At 38.3% G+C, this 19398-nt stretch overlaps 2 protein-coding genes across 3 annotated transcripts in view; one reads left to right on the top strand and one right to left on the bottom strand.

The window, feature by feature from the left end:
- Positions 1 to 447, bottom strand: part of cir1 (corepressor interacting with RBPJ, CIR1) — a 12937-nt gene extending 12490 nt beyond the window's left edge. Inside the window, exon 1 of the mRNA XM_067443158.1 lies at positions 274 to 447. Coding sequence (XP_067299259.1) covers positions 274 to 345 — 72 coding nt within the window. The 5' untranslated portion in view covers positions 346 to 447. The remainder of the gene's footprint in view (positions 1 to 273) is intronic.
- Positions 1 to 19398, top strand: part of scrn3 (secernin 3) — a 19545-nt gene extending 147 nt beyond the window's left edge. The window contains exons 1-8 of one of the 2 annotated variants that reach the window (XM_067443156.1): positions 1036 to 1193; positions 1542 to 1701; positions 3965 to 4146; positions 10798 to 10997; positions 12008 to 12220; positions 14877 to 15039; positions 17069 to 17249; positions 18167 to 19398. In XM_067443156.1, coding sequence (XP_067299257.1) covers positions 1543 to 1701; positions 3965 to 4146; positions 10798 to 10997; positions 12008 to 12220; positions 14877 to 15039; positions 17069 to 17249; positions 18167 to 18328 — 1260 coding nt within the window. In that variant the 5' untranslated portion in view covers positions 1036 to 1193; position 1542 and the 3' untranslated portion in view covers positions 18329 to 19398. Of the gene's footprint in view, positions 1 to 1035; positions 1194 to 1541; positions 1702 to 3964; positions 4147 to 10797; positions 10998 to 12007; positions 12221 to 14876; positions 15040 to 17068; positions 17250 to 18166 lie in introns of those variants that run through there. The other variant, XM_067443157.1, reaches the window with a different exon arrangement.

Genomic DNA, 19398 nt, shown 5'->3' with positions numbered 1-19398 from the left:
GCGTGATGAGTTTAGTGCCTCAGATATCTGTCTCTCAGCATTCAAATAAAGCAGCCTTTGTTTCTTCCACCTCTGACACCAACCAAACTCTGCTTTTTTATGTGATTAACCGAGCACACTAAAAACCATACAATGCGTTTGAGAATAAACATATGTGCATGTTCACAAAAACCAAACATACCGTGAGATATATAAACAGAAGATCTAAACTAACGACAACACCAGAGCAATGGTAACTTAACGTTAGCTTGCTAGCGATAACCACCAGCTCACCTTCTTTATGTTGGATTTTGATGCAGGATGAAAATCTTTCTTGCACATGAAATTAGCAAAAGATTTCCCCATGTTTGAACCCCGGCGTAACGACCAAAATGTTATGAAAAACCAAAGTTAGCGTCTTCTGCCGTACAACATCAAAACAAACGCTTTTTTGTGACGCAATTAAGATTAGCAGCACATCCGGGATTTTCCATAATATAAGCCGCTACTTCATTTAATTTAGATACATTTCGTTTACATACATTTAAAGAAGCCTTCAAGTTCAACAATACATAAACAAATATATAGTTTGAAAAGGGAAAACTTTAAAGTCTGTTAATATTTGTAAATATTCTTATGTTTTTATTTACATCTTTTGTTTTATTTATTTATTATTTATTCTAATGCACCCCTTGCTTTATTTGTAAAACTTTAAAGGCAATTAAAAACATCCTGTTTTTTTAATGTTTTTTTTTAATTTAAATTACAAAACATGTACACGTCGTACTTTGAAAGAATAGCTGTCAAATCAAAAGACAGTCATGCACTTAATTTTTATTAATTTTTATAATATTAGTTAATTTATGTAATTGTATTTTCACTCCTGTAGTATTTGTTTTTATAACATATTTATTAATTTATTATGTTTAGACCTGTTAAAAAGCGAAAACAAATAGCCAATCATAAATGCTACTGCATGACCACGTGACTTGATGCTGACTGAAAGCGCCGCGGCCACGCCCACTTCTCCGCTGACTAAACACCAATGCGGATCGACCTGACTCGCTTGTGCGGATTGTTTTGGTTGATTATAAATCACATAACTGTGCATGCGGATTAGTGTCAAAGTCTGCAGGCAGTTTTGTTTATGGAGAAAGGAAAAGGAAAGTAAACAGATGCTTAATATCGTCCCGACATACGTAACGTTGGACAAGGTAACCATATTATTTAAAGCCTACTAAATGCCAGCGTTACTGCACATATTTGAATCAGCTTTATGAATATCTGCGTATTAGTGGAAAATAATGTTTCATGCAAAGGCCTGTATCTTACTAAGAGTTCATTCATGCTGTTAATGTGGTATTTTGTGTAAAGAACATTCTGCATTTCTGTTATTTAAAGGTCGGTGTTTGTTTTTAATGAAATAATCATTTCCATGTGATGCATGATGAATATAGAGGTATTGGCATGATTTCTGCTATCGTAGATTGTTAAGCACGTGAACACTGCATACTCAGATTTACATGGACTGTTATGTATGTTTGTTTGTTTGTTTGTTTCAGGATGCATCCAACCTCCTGCGACACATTTGTGGCTTTGCCTCCATCTACAGAGGGCCAGCAACGGATCATCTTTGGGAAGAACTCGGACAGGCCCTGTGATGAAGTTCAAGAGGTCATCTACTACCCCGCAAAGGACCATGAACCTGAAGAAAAAGTTGAGGTATCTCAAGATGTTCCCCAGCCAGCACATATCCTTCAGCTTAGATCTGGCCCAAAAATGTGTCAAATTTCACCCAAAAAATATGGTCCCCTAGACATTTGAGAACCTCGTGAATGTTCTGTAAAGGTCCACCAAAATAACGTCCCCCAACCCTTCAAAGAAATCCACATTATGACCGTCTTGCAATGTTCTGGAAATGTTACCAGGCAACGTCCTTGACACCGGCGGAGACGTTCTGAGAACATCACATTTCCAAATAAAATATTGGCTATGGCACACCATGAAATATGCTAACTTTTGGTTAACATTTGGTTTCCCGCTAGAAATTTTACGTTCTCAGAATGGTCCCGCTGGTCAAACGTTCCGAGAATGTCCTGAATGTTCCGTGAATGTCCGCCAAAAAATTTCCCCCAGCCCTTAAAATAACTCCACATCATGACATTAATTCCTCCCCCTCATGTCGTTCCAAACACGCAAGACCCTCGTTCATCTTCAGAACACAAATTAAGATATTTTTGATGAAATCTGAGAGCTCTCTGACCATTCTGGGAACGTTACTAGGCGACACCTTTGACACCAGTGGGACCATTCTGAGAACATTCTGGGAATGTTAAATTTCTAGCGGGGAACCAGTGGGTCCATTCTGAGAACATTCTGGGAATGTTACATTTCTAGCGGGGAACCAAATGTTAACCATAAGTTAGCATATTTCATGGTGTGCCATAGCCAAGCCACATATAAACGGTTCATACAGATACTACTGATGCTGAAATTCCAGGAATACTTTTTTGGATTTCAAGGACTTTAGAGATCTCTCTTATCAAACAATATCTTTAATATCTTTCAAATTCTGAAAAAGGTGAAAAGCTGTATCAAATAATTGGAAACATTGGAAACACATTGCCATGTGAAATGGCATCCCCATACCACATGACCTGCAGCGTTAATTTTTCTGTATTTTTTCTAATTTTATATATACTATCTTTTAATAATTCAAGCACTTTTCAAGTAGCTCTTCATAAATACCGCGGTTTTCAAGGGTTTTCCAGCTTTAAGCACCTTGTATATGAACACTGTCAGTTGTGTGCTGTTATCTGGGCCTCATACATCCATACAAATGATGATCCAAAAGAAAATTCTAAAGCCATTGCAATACATATATGGTGAAAGTTTGGCCCACATGTGCTCAGCCATGCCATATACAGGCCAGATATTTACCCCAGAAGTTCTTGCTTATACACTGATCTATGTGTTTTAAACTGCCGGCAAGCGATGAAGCCACCGGCAGTGTTAGAGAGACCATCTTATGATTCCTTACTAACAGAGGGAATCACAGCCAAAACACTGACATAAAATCACCCGATTTGCAGCGGATCAGTCACACATGAATCGTTTTTAAGATATAAGTACATTAATTGATACTTGAAACGTTGTCTGCAATATGTATGGTCTTTTTGGGCAGGATAAGCGATAGAAATCATTAAGATGGGTTTGCACTCTGCTTACAGCAATAACTGAACTAACACAAAAAAGATTTCTTTATATATGTAATTATGCAGGAAATATTAAGCATGAACATATGTCTGGGATTATTTACAGAAATTGATTTGAATATATATTAAATATTACAAAACAAATAAGCCCATATCACTAAATTGTTTACCATCTTGCTTGGAGTGACAGTATAAATGTTTGGGAATAAAGTTTCACGTCTTTAAATCCATACGCAGCCAGAGTCATGTCTCTGAATGAGGTGTGAAGCGTGTGTATATCATTTCCTGACGTCCACTTCACAGGTCAGGTCCAATTCTATGGCTATAGCATGACAATATGCATAGGAATTAATGGTTATTTGCATATATTGTTGAGCTAATTATTAATAACTTGTTAACTTATTAATAAATTATAAATGCCGAGGTGTCTCGTCCATGTCTCATGATGAAGATGAACGTAACTTTTAATAAACGGGGAAATTCCCATTTAAATGTTTAGGATGTTTGCGTTGTAAGAATGTACAGGAAGACTTCAGATATAAAAACGCTGACTCCTCAGGTAATGTTTTTCTCATTAAAATCAGATGATTTCCTATTAATTCATTAGATCGTGAGGGAATAATAATACGGCTTCACTATGTGACGTCATGAGCAATACAGTCATTTATATAGAGCAGTGGTCTGCTGTATTTTCTTCAGATTTGAGAAACATTGTCTGAGTGCTGACATTCATTCAGGTGTTTTTATTTGTCCTTTTTTTATGTGATCAGTGTACGTATATAGAAATCGAGCAGGTGGCTCACACGTATGCAGTGGTGCTGAGTCGCCCCGCCTGGCTGTGGGGGGCAGAGATGGGGGCAAACGAGCATCAGGTGTGTATCGGAAATGAGGCGGTCTGGGGCAAGGAGAGTGCAGATGATGAAGAGGCTCTTCTGGGCATGGATCTCGTCAGGTGATGCAAGAAGCAATCTTTTCAATTCATATTCAGCCTTGACTGTAATTTATTAAAATACTACAATTCAGAATTATGTTGTAGCTTATATACACTCACCTAAAGAATTATTAGAATCACCTGTTCAATTTCTCATTAATGCAATTATTTAATCAACCAATCACATGGCAGTTGCTTCAAGGCATTTAGGGCTGTGGTCCTGGTCAAGACAATCTCCTGAACTCCAAACTGAATGTCAGAATGGGAAAGAAAGGTGATTTAAGCAATTTTGAGTGTGGCATGGTTGTTGGTGCCAGACGGGCCGGTCTGAGTGTTTCATAATCTGCTCAGATACTGGGATTTTCACGCACAATCATTTCTAGGGTTTACAAAGAATGCTGTGAAAAGGGAAAAACATCCAGTGTGCGGCAGTCCTGTGGGTGAAAATGCCTTGTTGATGCTCGAGGTCAGAGGAGAATGGGCCGACTGATTCAAGCTGATAGAAGAGCAACTTTGACTGAAATAACTAGGGATGCACCGATCATGATTTTACATGGCTGATTCCGATACAGATTTTTAAGGCAAACTGGACGATTCCGATTTTATTTTAAGCAACAAACAATAAAGAAAGAAAGTATACATGAACAAGATGTTTATTTGGTATTTAATAGACCAAATTGGCTTTTGGCCAATGAAAACAAGTTTACAATCTGAAATTTTTGAAGAAAAGGTTGAAACTATATAAAAATTAACATTACCTATTAACTTTAAAGTAGCACTAGGTAACTTTTCAACCTTCATAATATATTTTCAAGATTCTTGTGATGATACATCGACTTACAATAGCCTGATGGGGTCTGTATCGTTTTTAATCGTACTTTTAAACTTCGGGTTTCGGGTAGTAACCCGAGAACAAAAAGAACTACAAAATTCGACTGCTTTACGGCATATACGTCACTTCCACCAACACCCACACTTTCTTAAATTCGGACGTGCAAGCCCAACTTTGTTCGTCGGATAATATAGTCATGTCCGAAGCAGCACAGACAAATAAGAAAGAAAAGGTTCTGTTGGAGGAAAGCAATAAGAGGAAACGAATAAGTGATGGGATTAAAGGCAGGATGAGGTTCAACATTGGACCAGCGTTTGCTCGTTGGCGTGAGCTGAAGGAGGCGTGCCCGACCGATGCTGTCCTGCTTGTGGTGATTACCTACCACTCAAACATTGAACTCAAGTATCATATAGATTCTGTAAAATGCTAACCAATAGACTACTATAATGACGCTGGCTTGTAAACGTGAGCATCGCGATTATTTGGCGTTTGAAAAAAATAAAACCCATGAAATGATATTCATATGAGATGCTGAAACATATGCCACTGACTGTACCTGGGATGAAGACATTTCACACGCACCGCCAGAAGAACACCTGCATGTGAACTCCTCCTGCAGTGTTCAGGGGAACTGTTAGTGCTGCACCAACGTTCAGCACCATGGATGTTCTTCTTTACAAACAGAGGCATTTCGGCTTTCTCACAAGTTAGTCTGTTTCGTTTCTTGTCCAACACGTGAGAAGCTGAGCTGAACAAGCGCTCACTATCTACGCTTGTACACGGCGTAGAGAGGTAAGCTCGCGCAACTTCAGCGAGTGCAGGAAAGCGGCTCTTATTTGTGTGCCAGTACGCCAACGGCTGTTCGCTTCTTGGTATCTGTGCTTCAGACAGGTAGCTCTGCATTTCCAGTCCTGCTCGCATATTGCAAAATACTTCCACACAAGTGACATGTTCGTGAATGATTGCAATATAAGCGTATGTGCATTGCGCATGCGGGCGCACTTCCGGAAAAATTGGCAGAAAGAAAGAAAAAAAAAACGGCCGCTTGCCGGTCGCGCGCTTGAAGCAAAAACCGGCCGGTTCCGATTTTGGGCCGATCAACCGGTGCATCCCTAGAAATAACCACTCGTTACAACCGAGGTATGCAGCAAAGCATTTGTGAAGCCACAACACACACAACCTTGAGGCGGATGGGCTACAACAGCAGAAGACCCCACCGGGTACCACTCATCTCCACTACAAACAGGAAAAAGAGGTTACAATTTGCACGAACTCACCAACATTGGACAGTTGAAGACTGGAAAAATGTTGCCTGGTCTGATGAGTCTCGATTTCTGATGAGACATTCAGATGGTAGAGTCAGAATTTGGCGTAAACAGAATGAGAGCATGGATCTTGTTACCACTGTGCAGGCTGCTGGTGGTGGTGTAATGGTGTGGGGATGTTTTCTTGGCACACTTTAGGCCCCTTTGTGCCAATTGGGCATCGTTTAAATGCCACGGCCTACCTGAGCATTGTTTCTGACCATGTCCATCCCTTTATGACCACCATGTACCCATCCTCTGATGGCTACTTCCAGCAGGATAATGCACCATGTCACAAAGCTCAAATCATTTCAAATTTGTTTCTTGAACATGACAACGAGTCCACTGTACTAAAATGGCCCCCACAGTCACCAGATCTCAACCCAATAGAGCATCTTGGGGATGTGGTGGAAAATCCCACAAATCTCCATCAACTGCAAGATGCTCTCCTATCAATATGGGCCAACATTTCTAAAGAATGCTTTCAGCACCTTGTTGAATCAATGCCACGTAGAATTAAGGCAGTTCTGAAGGCGAAAGGGGGTCAAACACAGTATTAGTATGGTGCTCCTAATAATCCTTTAGGTGAGTGTATGTATGTTTATATGGGACAGACTTTGCATATTTACCAAGCGTATTTTACAAACGAAAGCACATATAACCAAACACGTCAGAGTTATATAGAAAAGCACTGAACATCTTAAACAATTGTATAGTTCTTATTGCTTTCAAGTTTTCACTTTTGGGGCACATTTACACAAAAACTATGTTGTAAAAATTGAAATGTATCCAAAATATTCACTATTCACACAAATCCATGTAACCTTTCAAAGTGGTTGTTCATCCAAAAATGCAAATCCTGTCATTAATTCCTCTCCCTCATGACATTCCAAACCCGTAAGACCTTCGTTCACAAATTAAGATACATTTGATGTATTTGGTATTAATTTATTCTTGCTCTCAATTGTCTGAAAACTATCTTACGGTGGAATAGCTGCTGATAATGCATAACATAAAATCTATTTTAAAAATTAAGACACTTTGAAACTAGTCTCAGGCCCCCAAAATGCCACTTTTGTCTAAATGAACAGTCAAAGCACATAAAAAGTTTCTAAAATGGTGTCGTGGAAGCAGACGCTCAGTGTTTGTTTCCAAAGTTATTGTTTCAATTATTGTTCAATGTCAGTTTTAAATTGTTAAACACAGACATTTTCTAAAATCATTTGAGTTTATGAATGTAATAACAAGCAAATATAGCAATTAAATAAAAAAAGAATAACTATATTTTATCACCATCGAATGAGAAACACCTTAACATCACATCAGCTATGTTTCTATTTCTACCTGCCCAGGGACTACGGGTGGAAAATAGCAATTTGCTAAAACCCGGTGCAATGCATCTCTCCTTGTTATAAACAGGGCTAATATTTTTATTGTGCACTGTACCTGTCTCAAATAAAAGTAATAATAATAATAAAACAATAGCTTCTACAACATTTTTAAACTATTTATTTGTATGATACAGCTGCAAATAAGTATTTGAACACCTGTATATCAGCTAGAATTCTGACCCTCAAAGACCTTTTAGTCTGCTTTTAAAATGTCCACCTCCACTCCATTTATTATCCTAAATTAGATGCACCTGTTAGAGGTCATTAGCTGCATAAAGACACCTGGCCAATCAGTGTCTTCTGTCAATCAGTAAGAATCCAACTACTAACATGGCCAAGACCAAAGAGCTGTCCAAAGACACTAGAGACAAAACTGTACACCTCCACAAGGCTGGAAAGGGCTACGGAGAAATTGCCAAGCAGATTGGTGAAAATAGGTCCACTGTTGGAGCAATCATTAGAAAATGGAAGAAGCTAAACATGACTGTCAATCTTCCTCGGACTGGGGCTCCATGCAAGATCTCACCTCGTGGGGTCTCAGTGATCCTAAGAAATGTGAGAAATCAGCCCAGAACGACACGGGAGGAGCTGGTCAATGACCTGAAAAGAGCTGGGACCACTTTTCCAAGGTTACTGTTGGTAAAACACTAAGATGTCATGGTTTGAAATCATGCATGGCACGGAAGGTTCCCCTGCTTAAACCAGCACATGTCCAGGCCCGTCTATGGCCATTTGGATGATCCAGAGGAGTCATGGGAGAAAGTCATGTGGTCAGATGAGACCAAAATATAACGTTTTGGCCATAATTCCACTAAACGTGTTTGGAGGAAGAAGAATGATGAGTACCATCCCAAGAACACCATCCCTACTATGAAGCATGGGGGTGGTAGCATCATGCTTTGGGGGTGTTTTTCTGCACATGGGACAGGGCGACTGCACTGTATTAAGGAGAGGATGACCAGGGCCATGTATTGCGAGATTTTGGGGAACAACCTCAGTTAGAGCATTGAAGATGGGTCGAGGCTGGGTCTTCCAACAGCATAATGACCCAAAGCACAGCCAGGATAACCAAGGAGTGGCTCTGTAAGAAGCATATCAAGGTTCTGCCGTGGCCTAGCCAGTCTCCAGACCTAAACCCAATAGAGGATCTTTGGAGGGAGCTCAAACTCTGTGTTTCTCAGCGACAGGCCAGAAACCTGACTGGCATCAGTACGGATATACAGTCTTGTTCAAAATAATAGCAGTACAATGTGACTAACCAGAATAATCAAGGTTTTTCGTATTTTTTTTATTGCTACGTGGCAAACAAGTTACCAGTAGGTTCAGTAGATTCTCAGAAAACAAATGAGACCCAGCATTCATGATATGCACGCTCTTAAGGCTGTGCAATTGGGCAATTAGTTGAATTAGTTGAAAGGGGTGTGTTCAAAAAAATAGCAGTGTGGCATTCAATCACTGAGGTCATCAATTTTGTAAAGAAACCGGTGTGAATCAGGTGGCCCCTATTTAAGGATGAAGCCAACACTTGTTGAACATGCATTTGAAAGCTGAGGAAAATGGGTCGTTCAAGACATTGTTCAGAAGAACAGCGTTCTTTGATTAAAAAGTTGATTAGAGAGGGGAAAACCTATAAAGAGGTGCAAAAAATGATAGGCTGTTCAGCTAAAATGATCTCCAATGCCTTAAAATGGAGAGCAAAACCAGAGAGACGTGGAAGAAAACGGAAGACAACCATCAAAATGGATAGAAGAATAACCAGAATGGCAAAGGCTCAGCCAATGATCACCTCCAGGATGATCAAAGACAGTCTGGAGTTACCTGTAAGTACTGTGACAGTTAGAAGACGTCTGTGTGAAGCTAATCTATTTTCAAGAATCCCCGGCAAAGTCCCTCTGTTAAAGAAAAGGCATGTGCAGAAGAGGTTACAATTTGCCAAAGAACACATCAACTGGCCTAAAGAGAAATGGAGGAACATTTTGTGGACTGATGAGAGTAAAATTGTTCTTTTTGGGTCCAAGGGCCACAGGCAGTTTGTGAGACGACCCCCAAACTCTGAATTCAAGCCACAGTACACAGTGAAGACAGTGAAGCATGGAGGTGCAAGCATCATGATATGGGCATGTTTCTCCTACTATGGTGTTGGGCCTATTTATCGCATACCAGGGATCATGGATCAGTTTGCATATGTTAAAATACTTGAAGAGGTCATGTTGCCCTATGCTGAAGAGGACATGCCCTTGAAATGGTTGTTTCAACAAGACAATGACCCAAAACACACTAGTAAACGGGCAAAGTCTTGGTTCCAAACCAACAAAATTAATGTTATGGAGTGGCCAGCCCAATCTCCAGACCTTAATCCAATTGAGAACTTGTGGGGTGATATCAAAAATGCTGTTTCTGAAGCAAAACCAAGAAATGTGAATGAATTGTGGAATGTTGTTAAAGAATCATGGAGTGGAATAACAGCTGAGAGGTGCCACAAGTTGGTTGACTCCATGCCACACAGATGTCAAGCAGTTTTAAAAAACTGTGGTCATACAACTAAATATTAGTTTAGTGATTCACAGGATTGCTAAATCCCAGAAAAAAAAATGTTTGTACAAAATAGTTTTGAGTTTGTACAGTCAAAGGTAGACACTGCTATTTTTTTGAACACACCCCTTTCAACTAAATCAACTAATTGCCCAATTGCACAGCCTTAAGAGCGTGCATATCATGAATGCTGGGTCTCATTTGTTTTCTGACAATCTACTGAACCTACTGGTAACTTGTTTGCCACGTAGCAATAAAAAATATACTAAAAACCTTGATTATTCTGGTTAGTCACATTGTACTGCTATTATTTTGAACAAGACTAAATGCGTTATTATTGTATCAGCAAAAATCTAATATCGATCAGCCTTTTATTTGTGTGCATTTATAAATTAGTACATTAAAACCAATTCCAATACATCTATTTGAATATATTTGAATAAAACATGTCTGAGTATTTTACACTTGCAGTTTCCCTGTTTAATTAAGTAAAATAATCTGAGACACATGATTTATTTCGAGGTTGTATGAGTTTGTTCATTTTATTTGTGTTATTCATTTTATAGTTTCTTAATAAAGGTCTTAAATGTGATTTGTAACGCTTTGTATGTAGGCTTGCTCTGGAGAGGGCCAACACTGCTGAGCGGGCTGTAGATGTGATAACTGAGCTGCTGGAAAAATACGGCCAGGGAGGGAACTGTATGGAGGACGAGTGTGGATTCACATACCATAACAGCTTCCTCATATCAGACCGCACAGAGGCCTGGGTGCTGGAGACTGCTGGGAAATACTGGGCAGCAGAGAGAGTGGAGGGTAAATACTGAGCCATGTTACATTACAGCTTAAAGTTACACAATTACAGAATTAAAGTGTTTAAAAGTCAAGTCACGTTTAGGTATATAATGGTTTATAAAGGCAGCTCTACAAAACATAATAGTCATTATTCCGCTTAATTTAGTTCAGTGTTGTTTCAGGTCAGCTCTTTAACTGTAGCTAGGTTTCTATGTAAAGTTACGAATTTAACTTATGCGCAAAACTGGAAACACTGGTGAATAAATCTGCGTTTCCATCCTTCGATGTGTTCAAGAGAAGAAGATCGACACTTTCTGGGAAATTGGTGCAAAATATCTAATAAAAATGGAAGCTGCTGCAATCTGGGAAGTCACTCTTACATCATAAATGACTTGCGTCTCAGAGCATGTGACGAAGCGCAATAAACGGCATCATGTTATCTTGCGTACAGTTGCTGGTGTTTATTTAGATCCAATCATGTGAGCAATTTTGGGAGGGAATTAAACCAAATCTTGATAACAGACTTTGGCTCAGGCATTTCAGAACGATCACAGATGCTGTGTTGTGATTGGTCCACTGGTTAGTCCAGTTATCCAATCACATCCTCTGCTGAGGCAGTCATGTGAGTTTTTGTTGCGCATAAGTGGATTTATTCGGTAAATGTGTTTCAGTCGTAGTTTATGCGCATGATAAAAAATGTTTTCGCCAAAATCTTGGTGTTTCCATCCAGCGTTTAAAAAAAAAAAAATTATACAATATCTCAAAATGCACATTAAAATAGGTGGATGGAAACATAGCTAATGTTGCAAAATTCATCAATTATGAAACTAATTTAATTCGGCTATAAGCAGCTCTACAAAAGACAATAGCATCGTTATTCAGCCCAAATCGGTTCAGTGTTGATTCAGTTCAGTGTAGATGTTGCAAAGTTCATTTCATCATCCAGATCAGTTCAGTTTTACAATACTTGATATTATTCCTGAATATTAATCGTCTTTTAAAATGTCTGACACTGTTTCTCTCTCTTAAAGCCGGCTATCGAAACATCTCCAATCAGTACTCCATTACTACCAAGATTGATAAGGAGCACCCGGAGTTGAGGAAGTATGCCCGAAAGCAGAGCTGGTGGGACGGACAGGCTCAGTTCAGCTTTGCCGAGGTCTACTCCTACTCAGCCACAGCCCGGATCGAGGCCGCAGGGGGACGATACTGTGAGGGACGCAAACTTCTGCAGAAGAGTGAAGGTTAGTTTGGTGATGGAAAATATTCAGCAAATTCATGCATAGTGTTAAAGGGTTACTTCAGTGATTAGCATATGGCTTTGTATCAGTAGAAACCCTGGAGTATATTCGAATGATGATCGTAATATCCCCCTGAGACAAGAGATTTATGCATTTTATTTCTGGAAAAAGTCCTCCGATGACGCAAATATCCTCAATTTGCATCATCAGAGGAATTTTTGCCAGAGGCTAAAGACTACAGCCAGCAGAGGGAGCCATTTACGCATGTTTTTAACGCGTCCATGGGGGATGGGGTCGCACTCACAGTACTCGGCTCAGGCAGCTGAAGGCGTTCATGTAAACGGAGCGGAGCAAAGTGAGTGTTTTAACTTCTCAAATTAATTCCTATTAAATGATAGGCTTCCAAAGGCATGAACTGAAAACACGCCAGACTGAACCCTCGTAGAGCAGCAAAGCATTCTGGGAATTGTTGTCTTTCATCCCCATGTCTTTTTTCAGTCTAGAAAGCACCAAATTCAAAAATAATTTCACATTTCTACTACATTAATGACCCAGTTTAAATACAGATTCATCTTCCCAGCGCTGAAGTACCCCTTTAAATAATCACATCTACTTACACATTCATGACGGTATAGTTGGTTGCGTGGAAAATGCCCTACCAGTTAAAAGTTTGGACACACCAGGGCTTGACAATAAGGACTGACCGATGGCCCGGGGCCAGCATGAAAGACACTCGGTCACCTGATCAGGCCAGTGCTGCATCGTCATGGAAGTGTTTTTAATCCTTGCCAACTTAAATATACAAGCACAAGTAGACAGGAAAGTACCCGCGTCTCTCAGTTTGTAACTCTGTGCAATAAGGTTTGTGTGTGAAACACACATCTAAAGCACACACCCAGAACGCCACGTCTCACAGCGCACAAATACTCTTTCACGTCTTTCTGAGCTTGAACGGACATATTCACACACAATTATGTCAAAATGCCCGTCTTGTCGATGATCACCGTAAACTAGGGGTGTAACGGTACACAAAATATCTCGGTTACAGATATAACCCTCGTTCCCTGAATGAGGCAACGGAGACGTACGTCGGACGTAACCGACAGAAAGGGAACTGACGGCTCGGTTCGTGTCACGGTTCGGTACGGGTTTAATACAGCAGGCGAGAGAAAACGAAATATAAAATAGCCTGTTTTTAAATTAAACACTGGTTTACTGAACAAAACGTGTCTGTCCTTAAATTAATTCAATTATAACTAAAAGTTTCTTAAAATTAACTCTGCTAATGGTGTAAGTGTAAAATATATAGGGAGCCCATACTACATTACTATAATATACAACAGAGACCAAATTAGCCTAAATTCAGTATTTTTCGATATAATAATCAAACAGTCAAATAACACATTGTATGCAAGCATGTAAACTTCAAACTTCCACATCTAATAAAAAAAAAAAATGTTTTTACTCCAATTAGTTGTTGAAATATAATAATTTATAAACAGTGGCTGTCATTTTAATGACAGATTTATTTAAACATACATTAAATAATCAAGACATCACTAACAGGTTCAGTAGAATAAAATAAATATATATAGGCTAATTGCGTATATTTAGTGAAAGAGTTCATCTCTCTAGTGCACTAACAACTGTACAAACTGAGTGACTTCTGAGGTAAATGTAATGCTACGTGACATTGTTTACAAGCTGTTTTATTGATGTCTTTCCGCCGCTGAAGCACTGATTGATTGTTTAGTTCAAGTTGTAATGCATCCTCAACATGCCTTCAGATATTGATTCATCTTTATTCTTTAGGAAGAGATGACTGCGTTAACTCGCACGCCTATACAGTGTCACGTCACATTAAAGAGCATAGATTTAAACTGCATTTATCGTTTGAATTTCGTGATAAAATTGGCAGAATACTTGATATGTTAGTGTGGGAACTCGTAATGAAGTGTGTTTCACACGTAAAACAAGCCAACTGTTCACTGTTAAAGATTGCACTAGGAATATGAATACGTGTACCGTTGCACCACTACCATAAACAAAGTGGGTTTTGTCTTAAGCGAGTGTGTTTCAGTATATTGGATCCTTGCAGCTCTTAAAGTGACAGCAGCCTAATATTCCTGCTGTTAATCAAACAAAAGACAGAAAAAAATCGCTCACTGCACTTTGACTAATATAAATAAAAAATCTATATTTATAGTCAAGATTATGCAAAGATATTTTACATTTGATTACTATTTCTGTACCTGAAAATTTGGTTTAGATCTAAATGGGGGGGGGGGGGGAATGGAAAGAACTGTTTGTTTCATTTGTATGTGTTTGTTTTTTTGTATTTATTTGTGCTATTGATTGTAATCTGATAATTTTTTTTCTTATTTTTTACTTTGATTATATTGTGTTTTTTAAATAATGGACAGAATCTAGACAAAAAATTACTTCCATACTATTATTCCTTACTTCCTTACTATGATTTAATATTGGATAATAATATAGAACAAAACGATGTGTCCAAACTTTTCACAATGGTACTGCACATCACTGTGTATTATTAATTATAATTGCAGTTATAGATCATTTATTTACAGCTTTACTGAATTTGAAGTTGAATCTGAAGTTGTTTGACAGTTATGTCATTATAACATTGTATTTACAGGCCACATCACAGCAGAGACAATGATGGATATTTTGAGGGATAAGGAAAGCGGAATCAACATGGAGGGGATGTTCGTGACCACAGGAAGTATGGTGTCAGTCGTCCCTAAAGACCCACATTTACCTGCTGTCCACTTCTTCACGGCCACTCCAGACCCTGAACGGTACACAGCTGCCTGATATTCAGAGGTCTCAGCTGTAGCTCAGGGCTGTTCTGACTAATGTTTTCTCCGAAATATTTTCTATTCATGTTATTGTTAACTACAGATTAGACTTGATTTTTAAGATAAATTGTGAATTGTAATAATAATAATAATATTATGATTTTTAATAATATTTAATCATTAGTTAATATACGCTAAAAGTCAATAGTTTGGAATAATAAAGGGAGAGAAGAGGAATGAAGGTCAGTCGCAGCAAGACAGAATACATGTGTGTGAATGAGAGAGAACCAAGTGGAACAGTGAGGTTACAGGGAGAAGAGGTAAAGAAGGTGCAGGATTTAAAGTACTTAGGGTCAACAGTCCAGAGCAATGGGGAGTGTGGAAAAGAGGTGAAGAAGCGTGTGCAGGCAGGTTGGAATGGGTGGAGAAAAGTGTCAGGTCTGTTGTGTGATAAAAGTGTGCCAGCAAGAATGAAAGGAAAGGTGAACAGAACAGTAGTGAGACCAGCGATGTTGATGGTTTGGAGACAGTTGCACTGAGGAAAAGAAAGGAGGAAGAGCTAGAGGTAGCAGAGCTGAAGATGTTGAGGTTCTCTTTGGGAGTGACGAGGATGGATAGGATCAGGAATGAGTACATCAGAGGGACAGCAGCACATGTGAGATGTTTTGGAGACAAAGTTAGAGAGGCCAGGTTGAGATGGTTTGGACATGTTCAGAGGAGGGAGAGTGAATACATCGGTAAAAGTATGCTGAGGTTAGAGCTGCCAGACAGGAGGTCAAGTGGAAGACCAAAGACGAGGTTAATGGATGTAGAGAAGGAGGACATGAAGGTAGTCGGTCTGAGAGAAGAGGATACAGAGGATAGAAATAGATGGAGGCAGATGATTCGCTGTGGCGACCCCTAAAGGGAACAGCCGAAAGAAGAAGAAGAAGAAGAAGAAGAAGAAGAAGAAAATGAAGAAGACACTATGTAAATTTTGGCTCTCTAGCTAGCGGATAAAAAACTGCATGCATTATGCAGAAGAAAATTGTTTTGTTTGTGTTTCGGCTCTCTGCGACTGTGCGGATGAAAATGGTTATCCTACTGCTCATAAAACATTCACCACTAGGTTTAAGATATAACCAGTTATAAGAGGATCTCAAACTGACTAGCTGAAGAGGTTACTGTAGCTTTACACATAAATAGACACGCTACTTCCTTGAAAATAAATTACAGCACCGCTACAACAACCATAATCAAATAAGATTTCACAATAGATAATGCTTTACAATGAACTCTGTTAGAGAGATACATAAGGCAATTTAACTGTTCAATAAAATAACTAACAACAACTAACTTAGCCAGAGAAACTTTTCTCTGAGAAAAAGGATGTGTCTCAATGTTGTCGTTTGTACTCAAAAAATGCAAAGGAAAAACTTTAATGTTTTTAGCACATCGTTGTCGTGTGAATGTACCCTTATAATAGATTTGCCATAGTGAATCACGGTAAGACAAAAATACAATTTGGTAGAAGTATTGATGATGTATGGATTTATTTAAATTTTGAACAAAAAAGTTACATAGTGTATCTCTTAATTGTTTTTATATTTTAGAAAGAAGTTTCTAATGCTCATCAAGACTGCATTTAATTGATCAATATTAGGATTTTGATCATATTGTCATGTGACACTGAAATTTTGCTTTACCATCACAAGCATTTAAAACAAAATATATGCGAAGTTATTTTCAACTGTATTAATATTTCATCAATATTACTGTTTTTACTGTATTTTAGATCAAATAAATCCAGCCTTGGTGAACATAAGATACTTCTTAAAAAAACAATTAAAAAGCTGTTTTATTCCAAACTGTTGATTAGTAGTGTAGTTAATACTGTAAACTATTACTAATATTAGTTGCATTTGCTTTGGCAAACATTGTTGTTATTATTGCTCATAATTCTAATATTTTTTTTGCCTGGTGGACAACATTGTCTTCAGAAACTTTTTTTTATTACTCTGTTATGAAATGAATTTTTTTTTTTCCACAGCTCTGTCTTTAAGCCGTTTATATTTGTAGTAGACATAAAGCAGCTGAAGCACACATGTTCTCCATGTTTTGGAGAGGAGGATCCCGTGAAGAAGAAACCCCGGTTCCAGAGCAAACCGAACCGCAAGCACCCTCTGTTCCTGAAGCACGAGATGGCCGCCGCCATCATCGACAGCACCAGTGTGAGTTCTTCAACACTAAATATGCAGTTGTCTTTTGGCCTCTACATTTTCCATGGCCCAAATTGTCTAGCCTCGAGCAATTGTGTGTCTGAGCATGTGGCTCCTAAAGCAGTCGCTGTGCGCAAAATGTGCAAAGTCAGTATTCAAACAGCCTGCTAGTGCCCCTAATATGCCTTTTCAAGACAAATAAAGTTATTCCAGACTCACTTCCTGTTACAAACCAACGTAACAATGTAATTGTATTTGCATAATGCCTGCCTATGGTTCTCATTGGCTGCCGTGAACAATGCCTACTTTAACTCTCAAACTCTAGTTGTAGCTGAAACTGGAAGAGTTTGGATTTGTGCTGTTTGTCGAGAAGACGCGGTTTCCTACGCTGATACGTTTGATGCGGTAATAAGGATGCAAACAATACTGCTCATATTACTGTGTATACAAGAGCTAGGGAAGAGTTCAAATTCAGATATTGTTGATTTTGTTTCGATATTTTGTTTTTGACACGCGCTGTAAGCAGTCGACCAATCACAACAGACTGGGCCATCTGACCAATCAGCAGCGTTGAATCTCTGAAAGGAGGGGTTTAGAGAGACTGAATCCTTTATTGAGCTGATGCTGAGCTTTATATTATGAGAAAATTAAAGTGTTTTTTTTTTTTTTACTTTGGTGCCAACGAGACATGCAAAAATAAAATGAGGAACCTGTAAAATAGCATGACAGTAAGCTTTGCTACTAATTTTACATGCAAGTGGTTAGCCAAACATAAAGTTCATTAACATGTAACTCTTAAAGGTACAGTTGCCAAAGCAGTTTGTTTTGAAGAGATGGTGGGACATAGTCATGAAAAACTATATTATAAATGTTGTGCAATATGATGTCTTCTCATATTAAAAAGGTCATATGTTTGTTTGTTTGTTCAGGAGAGAGGACAGAAGATTGTAGAGAATATGAGAGCTCTGGAGAAGAAGAAGTTGGCAGAGATGGAGAAATATCTAACGGAGGGGATTGAGGACTCAACACTGCTGGTTCATCTCTTTACAGACACTGCAGATGAGGAGCTTGAGATTTACAGTAAAGCCTGACACTTAGTGTACAATTTCAAAATAGATTATTAGTGTATTATTGGGGGTTTCTTCAACTATAGGCACTTTTGTTTTCACCGTTTTTACACTGTCGCTAGTTACAATTAGTTTGATTAGAATGGAGGCATAATAAAAATATTCTGCTCACAAGTGATGTGAACAGAATATTATACTGTGCCTGATTTCTCTTTATTTCCTTCACATACTAGCCTCCGTTTTTACAGACGTGACAAGCAGACTAAAATGCATGTTTGAGCCGTTTTAACTGAAAGCAATATATCTTAAAACATGTCAGTGTTATTGTTTTTATCTCCAGATGCACATCAGTAATTTTTTTTTTCTAAAGCACGTTTATAAAAGATACTTGAATGTCCTAATTGAACTAAGGCCTAATCCTGGCTTAATCTAAGCTCGGTCTGTGAAACCAGGCCTATATGTCTCAAATTCACCTCAAACTCTTCACTGACCCTGTAGTCTCTTTGGAAAATGGTTACACTACCTTTTAATTAAGTTTACAGGCTTTTTGATTAAAACAGAATCCAAAAAAACTATAAAAAACCAAAAGATAAATCAAACGTATTGCATAGGGCCCTAAATTGAATTGCAAAAATGAATGAATATTTTCCTCAGGATTTTTGTTTTCCAGTAAAAATATCTAAACATTCTTAAATCAAGATACATTCACTTAAGATGCAAAATGAAGAAATTAAATCTTGTTTTCTGAGAAACTGAACAAATTAAAGCAAGTTTATGCTTGAAACAAGAACAAATATCAAAATATGTTTCTGAACCCACTGGCAGATATTTGTTCTTGTTTAAATCATAAAATCACGTTAAGAGTTTTAGACGAGTTTTAGACTGGAAGACGAGACAAAACTACTGAAAAAGAACAGCATTTGTTTGTGCAGTGATCAGACGGTACAGTCAAAATGATTTCCGTATTTTAGTGTTTGGGAGAAGAGCTGGTCAAACTTTAAGCTTTTTTTTTTTTTTTGTAAAAAGATTTAAAAAGTAACAGAGATCTTTTGGATATTGTATTTGAAGTGTTGCTAATACAACTCATTGTCTGC

This window comes from Pseudorasbora parva, chromosome 5 (genome assembly GCF_024679245.1).
Source record: "Pseudorasbora parva isolate DD20220531a chromosome 5, ASM2467924v1, whole genome shotgun sequence".
Taxonomy (NCBI): domain Eukaryota; kingdom Metazoa; phylum Chordata; class Actinopteri; order Cypriniformes; family Gobionidae; genus Pseudorasbora; species Pseudorasbora parva.
This window is presented reverse-complemented; position numbering and strand designations above follow the sequence as displayed.